Source organism: Mercenaria mercenaria, chromosome 17, assembly GCF_021730395.1.
Source record: "Mercenaria mercenaria strain notata chromosome 17, MADL_Memer_1, whole genome shotgun sequence".
Taxonomy (NCBI): Eukaryota; Metazoa; Mollusca; class Bivalvia; order Venerida; family Veneridae; genus Mercenaria; species Mercenaria mercenaria.
In genome coordinates, this window is record NC_069377.1 from 5,232,284 (window position 1) to 5,253,184 (window position 20,901).

Genomic DNA, 20,901 nt, shown 5'->3' on the forward strand with positions numbered 1-20,901 from the left:
GAGACGGAGTGTCATGCGCAAAAACCAGGTCCCTAGGTCTAAGGTCAAGGTCACACTTAGAGGTCAAAGGATACAAGAATGAAAAATTCAAGAATGACTTTGTCCGGAGCATATCTTCTTCATGCATAGAATGATTTTGATGTAGCTTGGCACAGTTGTTCACCATAATGAGAGGGAGTGTCGTGCGCAAGAACCAGGTTCCTAGGTCTAAGGTCAAGGTCACACTTAGAGGTCAAAGGATACAAGAATGAAAACTTTGTCCGGAGCATATCTTCTTCATGCATGAAAGGACTTTGATGTAGCTTGGCAAAATTGTTCACCATCATGAGACGGAGTGTCATGCGCAAGAACCAGGTCCCTAGGGGTAAGGTCAAGGTCACACTTAGAGTCAAAGGATACAAGAATGAAAACTTTGTCCGGAGCATTTCTTCTTCATGCATTGAGGGATTTTGATACAACTTGGCACAAATGTTCACAGCATGAGACGGAGTGTCATGCGCAAGAACCAGGTCCCTCGGTCTAAGGTCAAGGTCACACTTAAAGGTCAAAGGTCAGATACAAGAATGACTTTGTCTGGAGCATTTCTTCTTCATGCATGTAGGGATTTTGATGCAACTTGGCACAATTGTACACCATCATGAGACGGAGTGTCATGCACTGGTCCCTTCTTTAAAATTACTACCCTTTGCTGTTACTATAAATAGCTTATATTGTAACTTTTTCATTACAAGTCGTAGGGAAAAATCGAGACCACTTTTCTGTAGTACAACATGCATGTTACATCCAATTCTGAGGTGTATTTTGAGCTATCTCTACCTGGTAAGGATTTTTGTGTGGACTTGTTATTTTTTTTTTTTTCGATTTTTTTTTTTTTTTTTTTTTTTTCTCTTTAAAGATTAACTTCCCTTAGTTGTTACTATAAATAACTTACGTTGTAACTTTTTTATAATTGACCGTAGGGAAAAACCAAGACCACTTTTCTGTGGTACAACATTGATATTACTTTCAAATTTTGGGTGTATTTTAAGGTATCTCTACCTGGTAAGGATTTTTTTTGTGGACTTAGAAAAATAAAAGAATTACAATAATTTCTAAAAAAAACAACATTGTAAACAACTAGAAAATTAAAATTCCATTTGCAAATACAGGTGCTAGTGTAAACAAATTTGCTGTGACGGGCGTATATTGTGACATTCTGCACCCTTGTTTTATCAATGACAATAATATTTAAGTAATTATACTTCACTTGACAGTATTTTGCCAGGGTTTCTATTACTATCGAAATATTGTAGTGCCTGAAGAATTTAAACAATGTGAAAATCAAAAAGACACTTTTAGTCAGAGCAATACAGAAAAAAGACTAACGTCCTCGGGCAATGCAGAAACCCGTTATGTCCCTTGGCAATACAGAAACCCCTAAGTCCCCTGTTAATACAGAAACCCTCTATGTCCACCTGGCAATACAGAAACCCCATGTGTCCCATTGGCAATACAGGAAAAAACTATTTTCCCGGGCAACAAATAACCATTTAAAACGATGCTAACAAGTTTCGAGCTTGGGGGGGGGGGGGGGGGGGGGGAAAATGTTATGTTATTTGAAATAACCATTTAAATCGACGCGCACGCGTTTGAACCTCTTGAAAAAATATTCTGTTTTTCGAGATAACGCGTTTTAAAATGCTCTAAAATTTTAACTTCAGGTTAAGGTCTTGTAGTGCAAACATTTTAAAGTTTCAAATTAAAGTTTAGGTCACTTCATGGTTTTAGACCCCTGAACAATGCTTTCAAGTTTGAGCCTCAGTGAAGACAAATGTTTTATTCTTCAACCATTATGGAGAGTTCTAGACCGTTGGAATAATGCTTACAATTTTGAATCTCGAATAAGACAGGGACTCCAAAAATTATTTTGAGTGACCCTGGTTAAGACAAATGTCGTGACAGACAAGTTGTAGAACAAAATCGCAGCTTAAAGACAGATAGACAGATAATTTTATTCACGTAAACTATACAGTTTTTTGTGATACATGTATACATATAAATATTTGTCAACAAAAAGACATGTAATGCGGACAGTTTTAACAATAAATAAATAGATAGAGGGTGAACAAATGACATAATGTTTATAAGACATATGTTCTACAAAATGTTTCTGAGTAAACAATAATACATTAAGAATGTATGGTATCAAGTATTACAATAAACTTGATCTTAAGGATGATGCATAATAGATATACTTTGCTAAGTTGAGCATTATTCTATTCTTATCACATTTAAGAAGATCAACGTATTTTTGAACACTTGGTCTACGGAAATAATAAGGTTTGATATAAACATGCCTAAGGTTATTGTACACTGGACATACTAATACAAAATGATACTCATCCTCAATATCTCTACTGTGGCATAATGTACAAAAACGCTCTTCTCTAACAATTCCAGTACGACGTCCAGTTTCAATAGCTAATGCATGTGATGATAACCTTAATTTTGATACAACATATCTGTATTTACGCGGCAAAACATCAAGATATCTTTCTAATCCAAAATTGTCTTTTGCATGTCTATAAATAAATAATGTTCTACACCCATACATATTTTGGTACCATGTTTGCTTAAACACATCCAATAAGCGTTCTTTAAATTCTAAATGAAACTTATCTAAATTTAATCCAAACTGATTATCCCAAATAAAAGAAAAACCATAGTTATCTAAGAGTGATTTTACATTGTATGCCCAATTATTGTTTCTTTTATTACATTTTAACAAGTAATCATAAAGATTGGCTATAAGAATATTTTCTGAAGTAACAATTTTACACCAGTATTTTATTACTCTTACTTGCCTATTTATATATAACGGGTAACGTCCAAGCTCACCATATACACCCATATTACTAGTTGAAGATTTAACATTTAACAATTGCTTACAAAATTTAAGATGAATACGTTCAATTTCACTGCTTTTTTCCAAAACCCCAAATCTCACAACCGTAGTTTAAAGTAGCTCCGACAAATGCATCAAAAAGCTGACAAACTACGCTCGGCTTCAAATCCAAATATCTAATATTATTTTGTAATACATTAAACGCTTTTAATCCTTTACCAGCTAAGTTTTCTTGGTGTAATACAAAAGTACCGGTATAATTAAAAACTGTTCCTAGATAATTAAAATCATTTACTACTTCCAATTCCTGATTACCATAATACCATTTTTCATCGTTTTTTACTGGCCCACGCTTTCTGAATACAACAATTTTCGTCTTAGAAGTATTGACTTCTAAGCCCCATTTATTACAATAAATATACAGCAAATTAAGACTGGATTGTAAACTATTAATTGTATCACCTAAAATAACCATATCGTCAGCAAACAACAGAAGTATAAATGTTATATCATCAATATTTAAACCACTACTGGGATTGTCCTGTAAAAATAACTCTAGGTCATCAACAAATAATGAAAACAAAACAGGGGAGAGAACTTCGCCCTGTTTTAAGCCTACAGCACATTCAAAATACTCTGAGTAAGAGTTACATCCCTTTATACATACTTTGACTTGAGCATACATATCTCTAACAATTCTCAACATTTTCCCATCAATGCCAGATTTGTATAATTTTAGCCAGAGGCCATTCAAATACACACTATCAAAGGCACGTTTCATGTCCACCATAGCACAGTACAGTCTACCCTTTTCATTTAAAACCTTATGAATAATAGCATTTAGTACAAAGATAGCATCTACAGTAGACCGACCCTTTCGAAAACCGAATTGAGCATCGCTCAAAATATCGTTATTTTCAGTCCAATCATTTATTCTTTTATTTAAAACACTTGTAAAAAATTTTGATAAACAGCTCACCAGAGTTATACCCCTGTAATTACTGGCTTCACAAGGATCATTCTTTTTAAAAACAGGTACAATAACTCCCTTTGACCATTGGACGGGAAAATGACCAGAATTGAGAATCGCATTAAACAAATCACACAAGTGAGACGACAAAATATCAAAACTTGCAATAAAATATTCATTTATTAAATTATCAATTCCATGTGCCTTGTTAGATTTTAATTTCTTAATAACTAATTGCAACTCTTCCATTGTAATAGGACGATCTAATTCTTCAAATCTGCAGTCATCGCTATCAAAAATATGGTCTTTAGCAAATGATTCTGCCTCTTCATTAATCACGTTTGTTACGTCATTTTGTAGGCTATAAAAGTAGTTATAAAAATCTGTAACAGATATAGAGCTGCCAGTATTCTTCTTTTTCTTACGAAACAAATTCCAAAAATCTTTTGGTTTTGAGTGCCTTAAATGTTCGATTTGTTTAATTTTATCATATTCATATTTCCTCTTTTTGTTACGAACTAGCTTTTTATAAAACCCTTTCAAATCAAGCATCTTAAGTCGATTTTCATCAGACTTACACATATTAAAAATTAACAAAGCTTCATGATAGGCTGATTTTGCTTCACGGCAGTCAGTATCAAACCATTCTGACCGTTTCGAAATGTCTTTATTGTGTAACGTTTGTTTCTTACTTACTTTTATATTTTTACTAAACAATGGTTTAGCAACCTCGTTTATAACATTTGTAAATTTTTCAATACACATATTAATTGAATCTTTACTACATGAAGACGTATTAACCTGCGATATTATATCATTTAAAACCGGTAATTTCCCTATCAAATTTCTTCTAAACAACATCTTCTTATCTTCTGACCAATAAATACTTTCTTTCTCATATTCCGATTGTAATGTTACATCATAATTACATATAATACCAAACGACAACGCACAATGGTCCGACCATTCAGACAGCGGTTCAATACAAAAGTTTTCTATACAACAAAAATCTTGTTCGTTTAATAAAAGGTAATCTATTGTGCTTGATCCCTGATTGTTGTAAAATGTAAAGCACCCGTCAGGGTCATTTGACAGCCGCCCGTTAGCAATGCGCATTGATAACGATTTCACAAGTCAATTAATTTCAAACCGTGTGTATTATATCCTTTATCCATAGAATTCCGTTCCATTTGACTATCAGGACTGTAGCAATCGTCATCTAAAGAAGAAACACTACTGTCACAAACAATAAAATCTCTTTTAGATCCAACGCGTGCATTCCAGTCGCCTGTTAAAATTACTTTACCAGATTCTTGAAAAGTGTTTATATCGTGTTGCAAAATATCAAATAAATTAACATTCACAACAGTGTACGCAGGAGAGCTTTCAACCCAAATGTAAACTCCCGCAAGGAAAATATCATTATCTAAACGAAAAAATGTACTATTTATTTTAATCCAGATAATCGTGTCATAATCGTTTTTTACTATGGATATACCTTTTGCTACTGAATCTTTTATATACAGCACAATACCACCGCTACACCGTTTTGATCGCCGATTTTGAAATTTCCTGTAGACATTAAAACATTTATATCCCTCAATATCTAGTTGTGAACGTTCATTTGACCAAGATTCGTACAAAAATATAATGTCATATTTGTAGAGAGTATTTAAAAAATCATCGTCACTTAATTTTTGTCTACTAAGACCGTTTATATTCCATGACAGAATCTTTAGTTCAGCCTCCGCAACCCGTTATGCCGACATCGTCTCGCTCGAGCTGCTCGCGCCATTTGCTACGTTGGCGCTTTCTGGTACTTTCACCTTGACACCATCTATATAAAGGGTATCATAACTGATCCAAGCCTTTTTCTTCTCCTAAAGTGTTGCAGAGATTAGACCACCAGAATGTTATATTGTTACTGTAGGGACATTCAGACCTTCAGAAAAGTCTTTTGAATCAGCAACTGCTTCGTGATATTCTTGAAAAATAATCCCGAAGCATACTTACCCCCAACAATAAGACATTGTTTCTCTTCCATTACATATAAAGCATACCGTGCATTTTGTTTTTCTGATTTTTTTCCCCCAGTGCTGTTCAATTCTTAAGATATCTCGGATTAATAAGATAATCAAATCGTCTAATATTGCCGGCCGTTAATGGGTTTACATGTGTCGTCTAGTACACACACCATGAAAAGCTTTTAAGTAATTTTGTACATGTATCGGGTGATATTTACTAACATTACTTATAACCCTTGTATCAAATTCCTAATGAACGTTCAATATTCTGTATAACTGTTCTTGTATTTCGGTGTCCAACTTTATCTGATTATCAGGAATCAGGTAAAATCATTTAGAGTTGACAGAAAAGCTGATACAAAGATAATAATCAACGATATTTTAAAGAAGAAATATTGATATTTTCTAATGTGACCGTAGTCGCTATCGGTTTCTTGTCATTGGGGAAAAATCAAATTAATAAAAACGTTTTCAAAGGTTTCGAGCAACAATATGGGTATGTCACCTAGCGAGAGACTTTGTTGATAAATTGGGAGCAATGTCTGGCATAGTTGAAAGTTCTGTCTGGTAAATGAAATGAAGGCATATTACCTTTTGTAACCATTTTCACATGAGAACCGATAACGACTCAATATGTACCTGTAAGCTTATATCTTTCGTGGAAAACTCATCATAGACACTTGATTAAATTCTGTAAGTAGCAATACAAGTAAATGCCAAATGTGAACCACACTTTTAACTTTTTTAAAAGGGCTTAGTTATTTGTTTTTGTAATCAAACACGGACATCTGGGTTTTGAAATGTTCTCTGACTGAAAAAGTGCAAACGTTCATCACCATGTATTGAAATGAGTTTATTTCCGGCTGGGAAAGATAAATTTGAGCCGCGCCATGAGAAAACCAACATAGTGTGTTTGCGACCAGCATGGATCCAGACCAGCCTGCGCATCCGCGCAGTCTGGACAGGATCCATGCTGTTCGCTTTCAAAGTCTATTGCAATTAGAGAAACTGTTAGCGAACAGCATGGATCCTGACCAGACTGCGCGGATGCGCAGGCTGGTCTGGATCCATGCTGGTCGCAAAGACACCATGTTGGTTTTCTCATGACGCGGCTCATTTAATACGAAAGTATGCATGCTTGAACCTACTGAAAACATGTGCCTACGGAATTGCCTCACGGCAACCAAGAAGCATTACACATCACATATACTTTTAGAAATAATGCTGTACGTGCACCACATTTAATTGCATTGGTGATAGATATATTAGATAATACATGTTAAGTTCAGTTCTTTTATGTTATAACATACTGATAATATTTCATGCCTACTCTTTAATCACAAAATTATCTTCCTGTTACAACTTGTAAGGTCATTTTCCAAAATAAAGGAAAAAATATCAACTATTCTCCGTTGCTTTTTTTTATTATGACACTAAGAATAGTCAGTGAACTCCACGAAATGGATAATTGAATAAATATTCAAGGAAGATAAATCCAAAGACATACTTCTCTTAGATAATTGTCAATTATTTCCCTTGCATCATAGAGACATGACGATAACTTTATTAACGTAAACAATAAAACGCTTTCAGGAAATTTTGTACATATTTGTATCAAATATCACCTAACCTTGACAGGAACTATTTGCAATAATGAAATGCCATGACTGTTCAATATTCTATTGTCCTGTAGATCTATTTCTGTGTCCAATTTTATCTAATAATCAGGAATCAGGTAGAAATCGTTTAGAGTTAATAGAATCTGATACAAACATTAATATTTAATGTCAATTTTTAAGAAGAAATATTAATATTTCACAACATAGCTGTACGGAATTGATTTCTTGTCATTCCAGATTATTAAAGTAGAAAATGAGCGAATACAGAATTGTAGTGAGGAAAAATCCACTGAACCTACCATTTTAATGGAAATTACGTGCAAAATCTCAGCTGCTTACATTTCTGCTGACGTCCTTATTGGTGAATGGTTTCGCTGTAAACGTCATTGCAGATTATCAACGGCATATGGGTCTACTTCGTATAATATCTATTTTCGCCTTGATCATATGTTGCATTTTAACAAAGAAGTATAATAGCAATAAGGTCAGTAATTCGGTCGAAAATGTGCTTCCGTGGTGTAGTCGAAAGAAGTCCATAATAAATAGATCCTAATTTTCCCATTTTCTGCGCAAATTCGTGTAGAACGAGTGCTTTAATCACACTTTTTCGCTACTAGAATACATTCTGCATGAAATGAGACGGTTTTCATGTTCATACAACCCACATGGCAAGTTTTGCAGATCGAAACCGGAAGTAGGTGTTTATTGCGCGGAGGAGAGCAAATATGCGCCATTTTTAGGGTAGCAGACCACAACTGACTGGCATTTCACTAGGAACTATTCAACCCCCTATTTTCTTTTCATTTTTTCGTTAATTTGTGATAGAACTTTCATGAAAAATTGGTGCAGGAAAAAGTGATGTTCTCTAAAGATACGTAAAGACGACATGAAGTTGTCGTTTTTTATATGAAACAAAGAAGGATTTGAATTACTGACCTTTAACCTAAAATACACAGAATGGCAACTGGCTGTAATCTCGCGTGAGCTCGTGTCAGAGCGTGATTCGGCGTTATCTTACTAAAAACAAACATCGGCGAGCATGGAGTTACAATTTGTACCTTTAAAACTACATTTAAAATACATGTTAGCTTCTAAAACAAAATTAGTTTAATGTGAAATGGTCTTAAGACACGAAGTACACGTTTTTTTTTGCCATCGAAAGAAGCGTGGTCATACGGTGATAATTATTTTACCGATGAATAATTGCTTTCGCATACAAAATGGCGCGTGGAGAAAGCGCCGATTTCGGTAAACGAGATCTCGTTTTTTTTTTGTCACGGGAGGTTGGCGAGATTTGCTCTATATGCGTGTCAAGTTGCCAATCTATTTATTTTTATAGCTCTTTGATTTTAATGAGCATGCAAATTCAATGAATTGGTACCTCACCCACCCCCTCCCCACCCCGCGAACGGAATAAATGTTTCACCCTTAAAGAAGCATTCTCTGCCTACAAAAAGCACTTAAATGCAATTGTTTTTTAGTCTTTTTGAAAGCTATTTATTCTAAATCATTTATCAAAAACATTTTTCTATATTTAGTAATAATGACCTTGACCTAAGCTCTCAAAAATGAAACAAAACAATTGTCTTTATGAAAGCTACCTATTTACCAGATTTGGTATGCTTACCTCATTCCTAGCTGAAGTTAATTTGAGAAAACGACTTTTCTATTTTTAGTAGCGATGATCTTGACCTTGACCTAATCAACAAAAAATACATCTAAAACCATGGCCACCATACAAGCTTCCTAAATTCCAACTTTGGACGCAATACTCTATTCCTTACTGAAGTTATTGATCAGAAACAATTTTCTATTTTTAGTAATATCTAACCTTGACCTTGACATCAGTAACCAGAAAGCATACCGTACATCAGTTTTCAATAAAGCTATACATGTACTAAGCTTGTTCAAAATATCCCATAGCAAAAATGGACCTTAAAAAGACATTAAATGTAAAGAAATGCGCTTAATGGTAATCATTATATAAGTACTTCAGGGCCATAATACATGTTTCTGAAGCAATTTCACTGGATCTTGCCGGGCAACATTTCCCAACTACAATTAACTTTATTATGATGTCTTATTGAAATCCTTCTAACCATGTCTGAGATATGGCTTCCGACAGACAGAAAATTAAATAAAATCAGTATTTATGTAATATGTATATAAAAGTACAAAGGGCCGTAAATCTCATTTTCTTCAAGCAATCTGTCTGAACCTTGCAATTCTGCATTTCCCTAGAGCATCTTATATTTCTACCATGTTTTATAGAAATGCATTAAACCATGTCCGAGATATGACACCGGACGGACAGAAAATGGACTGTTTGTATACTATATAAAGACAAGTACAAAGCGCCATAATTCTTGTCTTCCTAAAGCAATCCAACTAACACTTGCAGGACTACATTTCTTTACAGCAGTTAATATCATTGCCATGTTTTATTGAATTCGTACAAACCAATTTTTAGAAATGACTCTGGACGAACAAAAAAATTGATTGAAATCACTATATATGCACTAAATATATCATTGCAAAGGGCAATAAGTCTTGTTTTTCCTCAACCAATCTAACTGAAACTTGTAGGGCCTCATTGCCCTATAGCATCTAATATTTCTACCATGTTTTATTGAAATTTTTCCAACCATCAACGCTATCACCTGGCACCACCATCGCTTAAGTAATATTGGTGTAACCTTGAGTGGATAGGTCGGGACGGTTTGAACATTTCGTGTAAACTTAAATCGTGATTAGTTTACGACCACAACATGTAATCTTTTTTTATTTTGCAGGGCTTGTGCAAGTAAAAAGACACGTTTGCAAACTGTCGACTAATTTATTTGTTTTTTTCATTGACATATCCGTGATTACATAGTTTATCATTATCAGGTAAAAGATAAATCCATATCAGATTTAAGATTTCAGTTTATTTGTATATTTGCTTTTAAGAAGTCGAGTTGTTTAAATATTTAATCAACCCTTCCCCGTTGTTTTGCAGAAATTTCCGGACTGGATCGGGTGAACCATTTATATGCTTTATCATGATTAAGGTTACCAGAAATGTCCAAACACGCGCGACCTACCGTCTTAAGGTTGCAGAACGACAGAAAGTATGAACAAATCAGAATCAGTTTGTTGTAAAGTACCACATCGAAAGGTATCGTCTGGTTGGATATTTCACACGCCCCTAGCGCTAGACAAGCCGCTAGACTGATAATATTCTGTAACACAGATATTGAATGGGTTCTATGACCCTAAAGTAAAGAATCAGAAATATAACAACACTAAATCCTAGTATTGGAAGACTTTTTTAGCCGCCAATCGGCACTTATAGATTTTGGTTGTGACAGTTAATAAAATTTATAAGATCCTTTGGAAGCATAGTATGTATTCAAACAAAAATTACGTGCCTAGGTAGGAGGAACCGAATCCTAAGGTTACCATTGCCTCATGTAAGAAAAATCGTTTGGCATACTGAACAAGATGCTGTGGTTTACGCAAACTAATAAACTGAACTCGCCGTCGTCGTCGTTAGAGAAATCCGTAATTCGGAGCAGCAACGCAATTTAAAGGGCATTTATTTGCAAAATGATTCCATTTGTGAGGTGTCACTCATGACCGATAAAGGATTCTTTGATCTAAGGAACGATATGTTTTTAGAGTTAGAACATTGACCGAGATGTTGTATAGTCATAATTAGCCTCAATACTGAGTTTATTTTCAGTTTTACAGAAGAGACTTTGTCTGTCACACAGGGAGATTCAGACGTTAACTGACCTCGGCAAGTTTTTTTTCTCTCTCAAGTATTCATATTGTGCAAATATCAATAGTTTCCATTGCAGCAGACGACATAACTGTTTTGTATCTATGTGACGTAAACACATCAAAACGCATGTACGTAAGCTTCTTTGCGTTTGTGTATTTACTTAAATAAGGTAAATAAAACAAAACCAATGTAATTAGCATTGTATTCAATTATATCAGTCAGAACCTTTTGAATAAAAAGTAAAACTGAAATAAAGGGAGACTACTATGAAGGAGGGAATGAAAAAAAAATACCAACAAGCGTTCTCTTCATCTGAATAACTTATTTTTAAGTATTTACAGAACAAATACGTGATCACTCTATCAGATACAATCATATTCATACATTTTGATTCATTCAACCTTGAACAATCGGGAAATATGATATTATGGCAGATTATGAGACATACACTATCATTTTCATCACCTGTTAACCCTTACCCTGCTAAATTTCTATAATGAACTTGTCCATCTTTCAATTTGGACAGTACCATTAATTGTTAATAGGGGCGAATACCAAAAAGTTACTGACTAACTTGCGAACAGTGCAGATCATGATCAGACTGCACGGATGTTCAGGCTGATCATGATCTGCACTGGTCGCAAAGGCAGAATCCATCATGTTCAGCATGATAAGGGTTAGATTCCATTTGCAAATAATGCACACGAAAACATTTGTTTGCTTAAGCAAAAACTAAATGACTCATTGATCTGAAGTATATACAATATTTTACAATCACAAATCAAATGTTAAATCAATACGCATGTTTAAATCTGCATTTATAGTATCATATCTTTAAAATGTTCTTGGGCATATAAATAAACATGAAAAAAATAGCAACAAAATTTCAATGCAAGAGTAAAACTCACTACACGAACTGTTCATACCTCAATATAAATAAATTTCATAACATTTACAAACCAAATGTAAAAAGTATGACCTAGAATGAAAAAACTAAGTATGATATATATGCATGCGAAGTATGACTACATGAAAAGTAAACAAGTAAACAAGTCATTTTTTTCTCATATACAGTCATGCTAATGATATAGCGTTGTTTCATAAATAAATCTTGTCAGAGGTTCATGTTTTCAGATCAACTCCGTAATAACAATCGGCAAATTCCGTATTCTTAGAATGTTTATTCGGCATTCTCCGTTTTTCTTTTTTAGCGGAAATCCATTTGCGCGGTGAACTACTAATTTGTCCGAAGACTCCCGAATGAACTAACGAGATAACGTCATCACACGGAAATTGCCGAGTCTTATTACGGGTTCATTAGCTTAATTAAATGCTATTTCACACCTTTATTTTCGTATCACGAAAAAGCTGACCAAGTCATAGATAATATTGAAAAACAAAATTATTTTTTTATAAAACGTTGAGACAAGTGAGACAATTAAAATATTAAAATGACAAAAGAGGTAAAGACTAAGTTAAACAAAAATCACTGGCGTTAAATGACATCCTGATGATGAACGTCAAATTATGATATACCAAATTATGACAATGATGTGAAACAGTTTCTTTATCAATACACAAATGTGATGGAAAATATACAGTGATCTATCCCATCTTCACAGCACTCTTCACCTAGACGCTTACAAAATGTTAATGCAGAGCCTCTTAAAGAACAATTAATATTTTATGTCTAAATATATTTACATGTTTCCTGTTAAAAATGACATATGATTATAATTACTAAACAACCATTATTTCTTCTTGAATACTAAAATCATGACTAGTGTCTTATGACTAATAACATCTGTGTATTTTTTTTAATACGAAGCTTATTTGAATTAACTTTCGCGCCCTCTTTCTGAGAAACGCCAGTCCGGTTTATAAAACTAACTATCTGATTGGCTGAATCTCAGCAGAATCTTGAAATCAACCAATAGAAATATCGCATTAAAGCGACCAATGAAAATGTTTCAGTGTTAGACTGTTCTTTAAAATTGTTGGTTGGTGTCATTTTCTGGAGGGGTGCTTAAACTTTGAGAAAAAATGAAAATTACAAAGGATGCATGCATAATTTATTGCCTCTGTTCCTTAATAATGAATGGTTTATTAAATATATAAGAGTCCTAAGGCTTGAACAACATTAAAAATGATTAGAAATACGTGTTTTAGTCTTAAGATCCAGTCTTAACAAGTGAATGAAGTATTGTCTTGCAATACAAAGTCCCCTACTGGAAGGCAACTTATAACATAATGATCTGATATCTGTCAATGATGTATGCATGTTTGCATACTCCAAATAATTTTGAAGCCAAAAGTGGCCAAAAATGGGCTCCCGCCGGCTTCAGTCAGGACACTGACAGAAAAAGGCCATTATAATCATAACCTAGTTCTGTCAATGCCCTGTGCCTTCTCGAGACGTGCACTCACCGGCGGGTCGGAGAAGTGATGTATTAATGATATATTTGTTTTGTTTGTTTTTGGTTTAACGTCGTTTTTCAACAGTATTTCAGTTTATTAAAGCAAGGGCGGTTCCTGGATTCTGTACCTGTACAAAACCTGTTCTGCTTACTTTCCCACATGAAGCAGATGTGGACGACGAATGATTTCAGACACAATGTCTTTTATCAAATCGTCAAGGAGAACATACGCCCCTCCCGGGGATCAAACTATCGACCCCGCGACCCGTAGATCTGCACTCTCCCTATTAAGCTAAGCGGGCGGGCTATGTGTTTTGCGCAAAACATGTTGTTTAATTACGGGGAATAAGTGTGTCAAGTAATATTAAAATCACTAAATGGACGAATTATGAACCGGACAGAAAACCCTATTGACTTTTGACCTTTAAGTGTGACCTTGGCCTTTAAGATAGGGATCTGGTTTTGCCCATGACATATCATCTTATTATTGGGAACATTTGTGTCAGGTAATATCAAATTCCCTTTACGGATTGTTGAGTTACAGACTTAAAAGCTCTCTTGACCTTAGACCTCCAAGTGTGACCTTGACCTTTGAGACAGGGGTCCGAGTTTTGTGCACAATATGTCGTCTCATCATGAGGAACATTTGTGCAAAGTAATATTAAAATCCCTTGACGAATAACAGAATTATTGACCGGACATGAAAGTGCGGACGGACGGACGGACGGAATGACGGACGGAAAAGCGCAATTCTATAGTCCCCGAAACTAGTTTTCAACCAGTAGGGAACTAATGAATAGATTTATATACTGAAATTTAGAGACCAAAGGCTTACTGAAAAAATTATATAGAAAGCTGCTTAATCCATAATGATAATACAGCGCCCTCCAATCATCTGGGGACCCGAAATGTCAATCGGTCATTTCCGATAATTTCCGTTCGTTTACGTAGTCCAAGCTCCTTCCTTTGCATTCACTATGTACCTTAAGGGTGAGTAATCGCTGCAGGGAGTTTGTACTTAGTCCCAATATACGATTTCGGCATTGCTGTGGTTGTTATGAAGAAAATTTCCGGTTAAGCCCGAGGAATGCCGAAATCGCATACGGAGAAAACGTAATTGGACGGAAGTTGCCGATCATTACGAGCCCGCTACATTAATGTTAGTTATACCATATGACAAGATATTTGTGGTTATACCACATTGTCATTAAACAGAAAAATAACATGTTTAACTAACTAGCAAACACTTCAATGAAACTCTTACATTATCGTAAAATGAACACAATTATTGAGAAATACAATACACATGTAATGTGTTATTCAATGCATTGTCGGTATCTACAAAGGGGATGGGCGGATATTTCAAACATGTGCAAGTACGTGTAGTTTGGCATTTACGCAATGACAGAAGATTTCGACAGTTTTCACAATACTGTAAGATAGTTTGGCTTTTAACTCCAGAAATTCGTTTCACCCGTACTTTATCAATGTGTAAATTACATATCGAAAAAATACTAATTTTGAAACTTAAGCATATCCGAATAACATTTATCCGAATATGAATTTCACAAGCGGAAATCACACTTATGCAGTACAGAAGAATCACAACCATGATACCCTCATTCGTTATGCATATATATAAGACACATCTTTCAGGGAAAATAATCTTCTGAATTTATTCACGTTGCGTTTTTAATTCGGATCAGTCAGCCATCCTACACGCATTTGGACACGTACAAAATCTTCATCTCTGTGTCATGGTGACTTTTTAACAAAATGAAATAGGCACTATATACAGTTTTTCTTCCAGATTACTATTCTCAGTCAACTGGATACATGACTAGTGCGTGACCTACGTATCATAAATGAGAGTCTGATGTAAGATTTGTCTACATCAATATATTTGAGTTTATTCTGAGCTGAATATTCGATGAAGACAATTGATCCGCTGCACTAAAGTACAACATATAGTTGTAGAGATTTATTTTATGAAATAAAATAGACTGTATTTTAGTTATTGAGCTTCATTTATGGCTTTAACATAACTGTTTGGGTTAAGTTCTGGGCATGTTGTCTAAACCAGTTTGACCTTTCACGGCATAGAATCACGTCGGAAATACCACAAGCCTGTATCATATATAAAACTTCAGCATTTGTTTGGGTACATATATAAATACTGAAACAAATAAACAAAAAATGCTGGCATACCTTCCACATTCAACTAGCAGATTATATACACAATGCCCATTTTATTAAAACATGTTAAATCTTTAATAATGTTAGAACTTGGATGTTAAATAAAGGTATTTTTTGCCTAGGAATAATAGGGAGACAGGTATCAGTCCTTTTAAGGCAACATGCTTAAACCAACGTCCCATTTGAAAGCAATTTCTGGGAAAAAATGCATTTTCTTCATATCTCTGACTGATAAGGTCGAGTTGGGATTAGACAGGCTTTCTGTTAGTTCGAAGATACAAAAGATTTCTTTAGCAGAGCACACTACGTAAAATCTACTCAAATGATTCCAATAGCTTAAAATTGATTTCATACTGCAAAATTATTTTCTTAAAAGACAATGTATAAGAAAACTGTCATAATGTAGTAAAGCGTTACTTAAATTCATTAATTCCATATACTACAAAATCATTTTGCGTCGTTTACAAAATAAAGCACCAAGTGAATATGGGTCGCCTGTCTGGTGTAATACTGTAAAAGCACCACAGTTACCGGAAAAGAGAATGTGCGCATGCATGACTTCATATGACACCATCAATTGTCTTTTACTCTCAACTTTTTTCACTGCCATGTCCCTTTGAAAGCATCGGAGTTTTCTCATTATCACCATCTGTTTTCGGTTCCGATTTTTCGCTTTTTGACGATGTATTTGAAACATCACTTCCGGATCCGGTAGCATTTCCAGTAGCACTTCCGCTTCCGGTAGGTTGTAAAAGTCGATCAGTTTCTGAATCTTCCGTTTCGTCCATGTACTTTATTTCACTAACTGGTCTTTCTGGCGGTGGTTCTGTAAATAAAAAAGGAACAGTGAAATGAGAAAAGTATTCTTTAAAAGACGAAAATGTCCTAGTTTATAGCCAATAGTTTTCTCCTTGATTGAAACCAAATGGTATAGTATTTTATTTACATAATTCCTTCTTTTAATAGAAAGTACTGAAGCAAGCCAATCATTTATATCGAGATGAATTTCTATTTTCTTTCTGGTTTTATAAAAATATTGACTTTAAATTCATCAAATATTTCAGGATCGTTTTCAAATTTTGAAAAATAAACCAACGTAAAGAAACGGATGAGCACAACAGAGAAAATGGAAAACTAATCGGAGAAATAAACTGTATACATATGTAATCTAAAATATATAAGATATCTGTATAGCAGATAAATAGATTTACGGTTCAACTTGAGTATATAAACTTCTTTGAAATGCTGGTTAGTACACTGATATAATCATTTATGTTAATACCTAATTTTTAATTCGCTATGCTTTCCTCTATAATAATAAAATTCATTTGAGACGTCTATAATCTTCAAAAATACAAAGTATTAGACAGAAACATGGTTAGTAGAGCTTGTTGGCAACTACAAAATTGTCGTCTGCGCAAAAAATAGAGTAAACAACCAAGAACAAATACAAGAACATATTTTAACCAAATTTTGCATTACAACATTGCAAGGGCGGTTTGTTTTTAACACCAACACCAAAATGGAGACAAAAAGCAAAACTGGAATGCAGGCTGCTAGTGAATAAAACAAATTTCTGTTATAGATTTCATGATGTTGGTGTTAATAAAATGCCATGCAGTTTGCAGCGTCTGAAAAGTGATGAAAATGGATTAATGTTTTTCCTGAATATACTTTTGTCTGTGATCGTTATGATACATTATCTCCATTTAATTTGAAGAATCCCGTCTCTTTTCCCGTTTTCCACGAGAAGATGAGAGATCGGACCACTTCGGTCATATTCCGGACATATCCGAGTGGTCACGACAGTGATGAGATGTGCAGACGACACCACAACACTCGGATAATGCAATCACTACGTCACTACTTACGTAATATCAGAGATCCAGATGAAGAGTTACGAGAGATACCGAACCCCGCCCACTCTCCATTCTTTTTTACTGTAAATTATACAGACGTAAAGCAATGCTACCATTTTTAAATTATAAAAGAAAATGAATGAAGCATTTTTTTCGCCACAATCACTTTGTTACCAAAGGTCCGACACGTTGGGTCACCTTAATATGCAAAAAATAGTCTAAGGCATGGGGCAAAATTATTGGTCAATAGATATATAACTGTGACCAGGGAAATGCTCTCTATGGGCCTTCAACTACCTCACTCACAAAACCCAAATTTTAACACGCTTCGTTGCATCCATTGTTTTCTCTGTGAATTACAGGGCTATGCATTGCCACTCATGAAAACACACAACTTTAATCATGCCTTAAACGACGTTCATTTGGTAAGTTTTTGTATGTCACAATAACGAATAAATTTGGATCCATTTACACGCGTTCGTACACACGGAATGCAAACAGTAAAATGACTCTTGAACGCAAATTTCGGTTAAAAAATTGCTACAGTCCGGTAAACAAACTTATTTACAACACTCACCATAATGCTATATTTATTTTTCACTTAACACAGACGAAATCAGTTCCAAGTAAATTTTAAAGATATTTCCCCCACCATTCCTCATCTTACTAACGCGTGCTATTTGACAGAACGGGTGATGTAACAAGTGATTTTAAAGCGCTTTGCCAATCAATCATTTGTTACATCACCCGGTTCTGTCATAGCACGCGACATGGAAATGGAGTAGCTGGCGAAATGTTTTGTAAATTTACTTGGAACTGATTTTTGTCTATGTTAAGTGAAACAGAACATTTAACAGTGGTGAGTGTTAGTAAATATTTTGTTTATCGATCTGTAGCAATTACTCGCCGATAATTTGAATTTAAGATTCATTTACTGATGAATTCGTGTTACGATACGCGTGTAAATGGATCGAAATTTATTCGTTATTGTGCATACAAAGCTAGACAAAATGAACATCGTTTAAGGCATGGATTAAATTGTGTTTTCATGAGTGGCAATGCATAGCCCTGTAATTCACAGAGAAACAATGATTCAACGAAGGTGTTAAAATTTTGTGGGTTTTGTAGAGTGAGCAGTTGAAGGGCCATAGAGAGCAATTTCCCTGGTTCACAGTTATATATCTATTGACCAATGTTTTTGCCACCATGCCTTAGGACTATTTATTATGCCATATTAAGGTGACCCACACGTGTCGGACCCCTTTGTTTGTTACCGCTCAACAACAATACCATATCTTGGCTGGAACTTAACATGACAGAAAGTTTAGGTTTTTAAATGATTGCACTTGTTAAGATATATGTGATAGTATAAGTGAAGTTCTATAGAAAGACCCTCAGCTTTTTTTCGTCAACTTTTAAGGTTAAAGACTAGAAGCTAAATAAGAACACTATGTACTGGTCAGCTGAGTTGTTCCAACAGAACTGTTAATATGTGAGTACCACAATTAAACAGAAGGACACAAATAACTACACACATTCTATTCACCAAAGCAACAAGTTTATGAGATATTTTGATTAGATTTGCAATAACTGAAGTTTTTTATTAGCTGCGTAAAGTTTTAAAGTTAAGGAAGTATGGAGTATTCTTTAAAAAATATCATCGGATTTTTTCAGGGGACTGCAGGATCAATTTAATAATATATACCTGGTTTCACATTTTCCCCAGTAGGTGGCACTGCTGCTGTCGTCTGCGCAGTTTCCCGTTTTACTGGTTTCGAGTAAACAGGGTCTGATCCCTTTTCAGGGTCCGCTGCACTGCCGTTGACTTTTGCGTTCGCTGGTATTTCATCGTAGATACCGGCTTTGTTTCGAGGTCGGCCCTCCGAGTCTTTGTATTCCATACCACTGCATTCGACTGGCGGTTTGCCATTTAATCTTTCAGCCTGCGTATTTATAATAATACGATGAGTATTACTTATATTTCTATTTTCAATGAGTTACCTTTCAAAACAATTCTAAAATTACACGCAATTATGTACTTATTCAGTTCTTTCGCTAATACGAGGGGTGATCGGGAAGTTCGTAGACTGTTGCTAGAAAATAAAAATGCAAACTCTATATACGTTGAAATTGTATGTATTTTTGAAGGTTGATGTATTTTGTCCACGATGTATAAATATCAGGTAAAAATATTCAACGATAAATAAGTTACAGCAAATAACAATAACACAGTAAGGCGTTCTCGGAGCACGCCAACATACAAGTGACGCCATGATAACGTACAATGCTGACGCTTTTTTTTTTAAAATTGCTTAATCCATGGTATTCTACATGAAATATTATAACTGAAACACATGCTTCCTGTGTCTACTCTCCAAAAAAACAACAAAAGAGATAACCAAAAAGGACAAGAAACTAGACCTATTATCAAAGGTGATTAATACCCCTAGACACCGCTTTGAAACAGAAATTTGATATTCAAGCGTGACTTTGGTCATAGCCCCCATTTTTCTAGTTTCTGGAGGGGTGGGGGGGGGGGGGGGGGGGGGGGGGGGGGGTATAATGATGCAATACTATCAGAAACTACCATGAATAGTCAAATTGAATTTATTATGCTCAAAAAAGGTAAAAACATGTTTTTCTTTGCGTTACCTCTTCGACATTAAATGTTCTCTCTCGTCGCCCGTTCCAAAATTTACTCGCCAGGAACCCTAGGATGAAGAACACGAGAGCAGCGACAAGACCCACCGTTACGACGACCCCGATACTGGTACCACCTGACTCGTCTTCCTGACGCTGAAAGAAATAATTTACAACCCAATATAACCGAGTAAAAGCAGCCATTTATGCGCATTTCTGAATTTGCCTTTTCTTAAATTGTTCCCTTTTCATCTAAGAATGGCCATATAAAAAGGACCTTTCTCTGTGTAGGCAATAACCTTTGTGTACTTACGTAACCTTCTCGGATATTAACTTGTCCAACATAAAGCCAAAATAAACATGAATGTTTGAAAAACACAAGTGCCAGACTGAAAATATACGCCTGTCACATTTTTGACTTTCAAAATACTCTTCTTACTGAGCAGACATGATCTCAAATATTCTACAGTTTCGACCAATTCAAGGGCCGTAACTCCAGCTGGTTATCGAACCTGACCAGGACAAT

The 20,901-nt window shown here is 34.9% G+C and overlaps 1 protein-coding gene across 2 annotated transcripts in view; it reads right to left on the reverse strand.

Moving 5' to 3' along the window:
• Positions 1-11,565: 11,565 nt before the first annotated feature.
• The window catches only part of LOC123537452 (uncharacterized), a 52,445-nt gene continuing 43,109 nt past the window's right edge, over positions 11,566-20,901 (reverse strand). The window contains exons 4-7 of one of the 2 annotated variants that reach the window (XM_045321169.2): positions 20,388-20,531; positions 19,441-19,678; positions 17,748-17,816; positions 11,566-16,702 (exon numbers count right to left, since the gene is read on the reverse strand). In XM_045321169.2, the coding sequence (XP_045177104.2) occupies positions 16,467-16,702; positions 17,748-17,816; positions 19,441-19,678; positions 20,388-20,531 (687 nt within the window). In that variant the 3' untranslated portion in view covers positions 11,566-16,466. The remainder of the gene's footprint in view (positions 16,703-17,747; positions 17,817-19,440; positions 19,679-20,387; positions 20,532-20,901) is intronic. The other variant, XM_045321170.2, reaches the window with a different exon arrangement.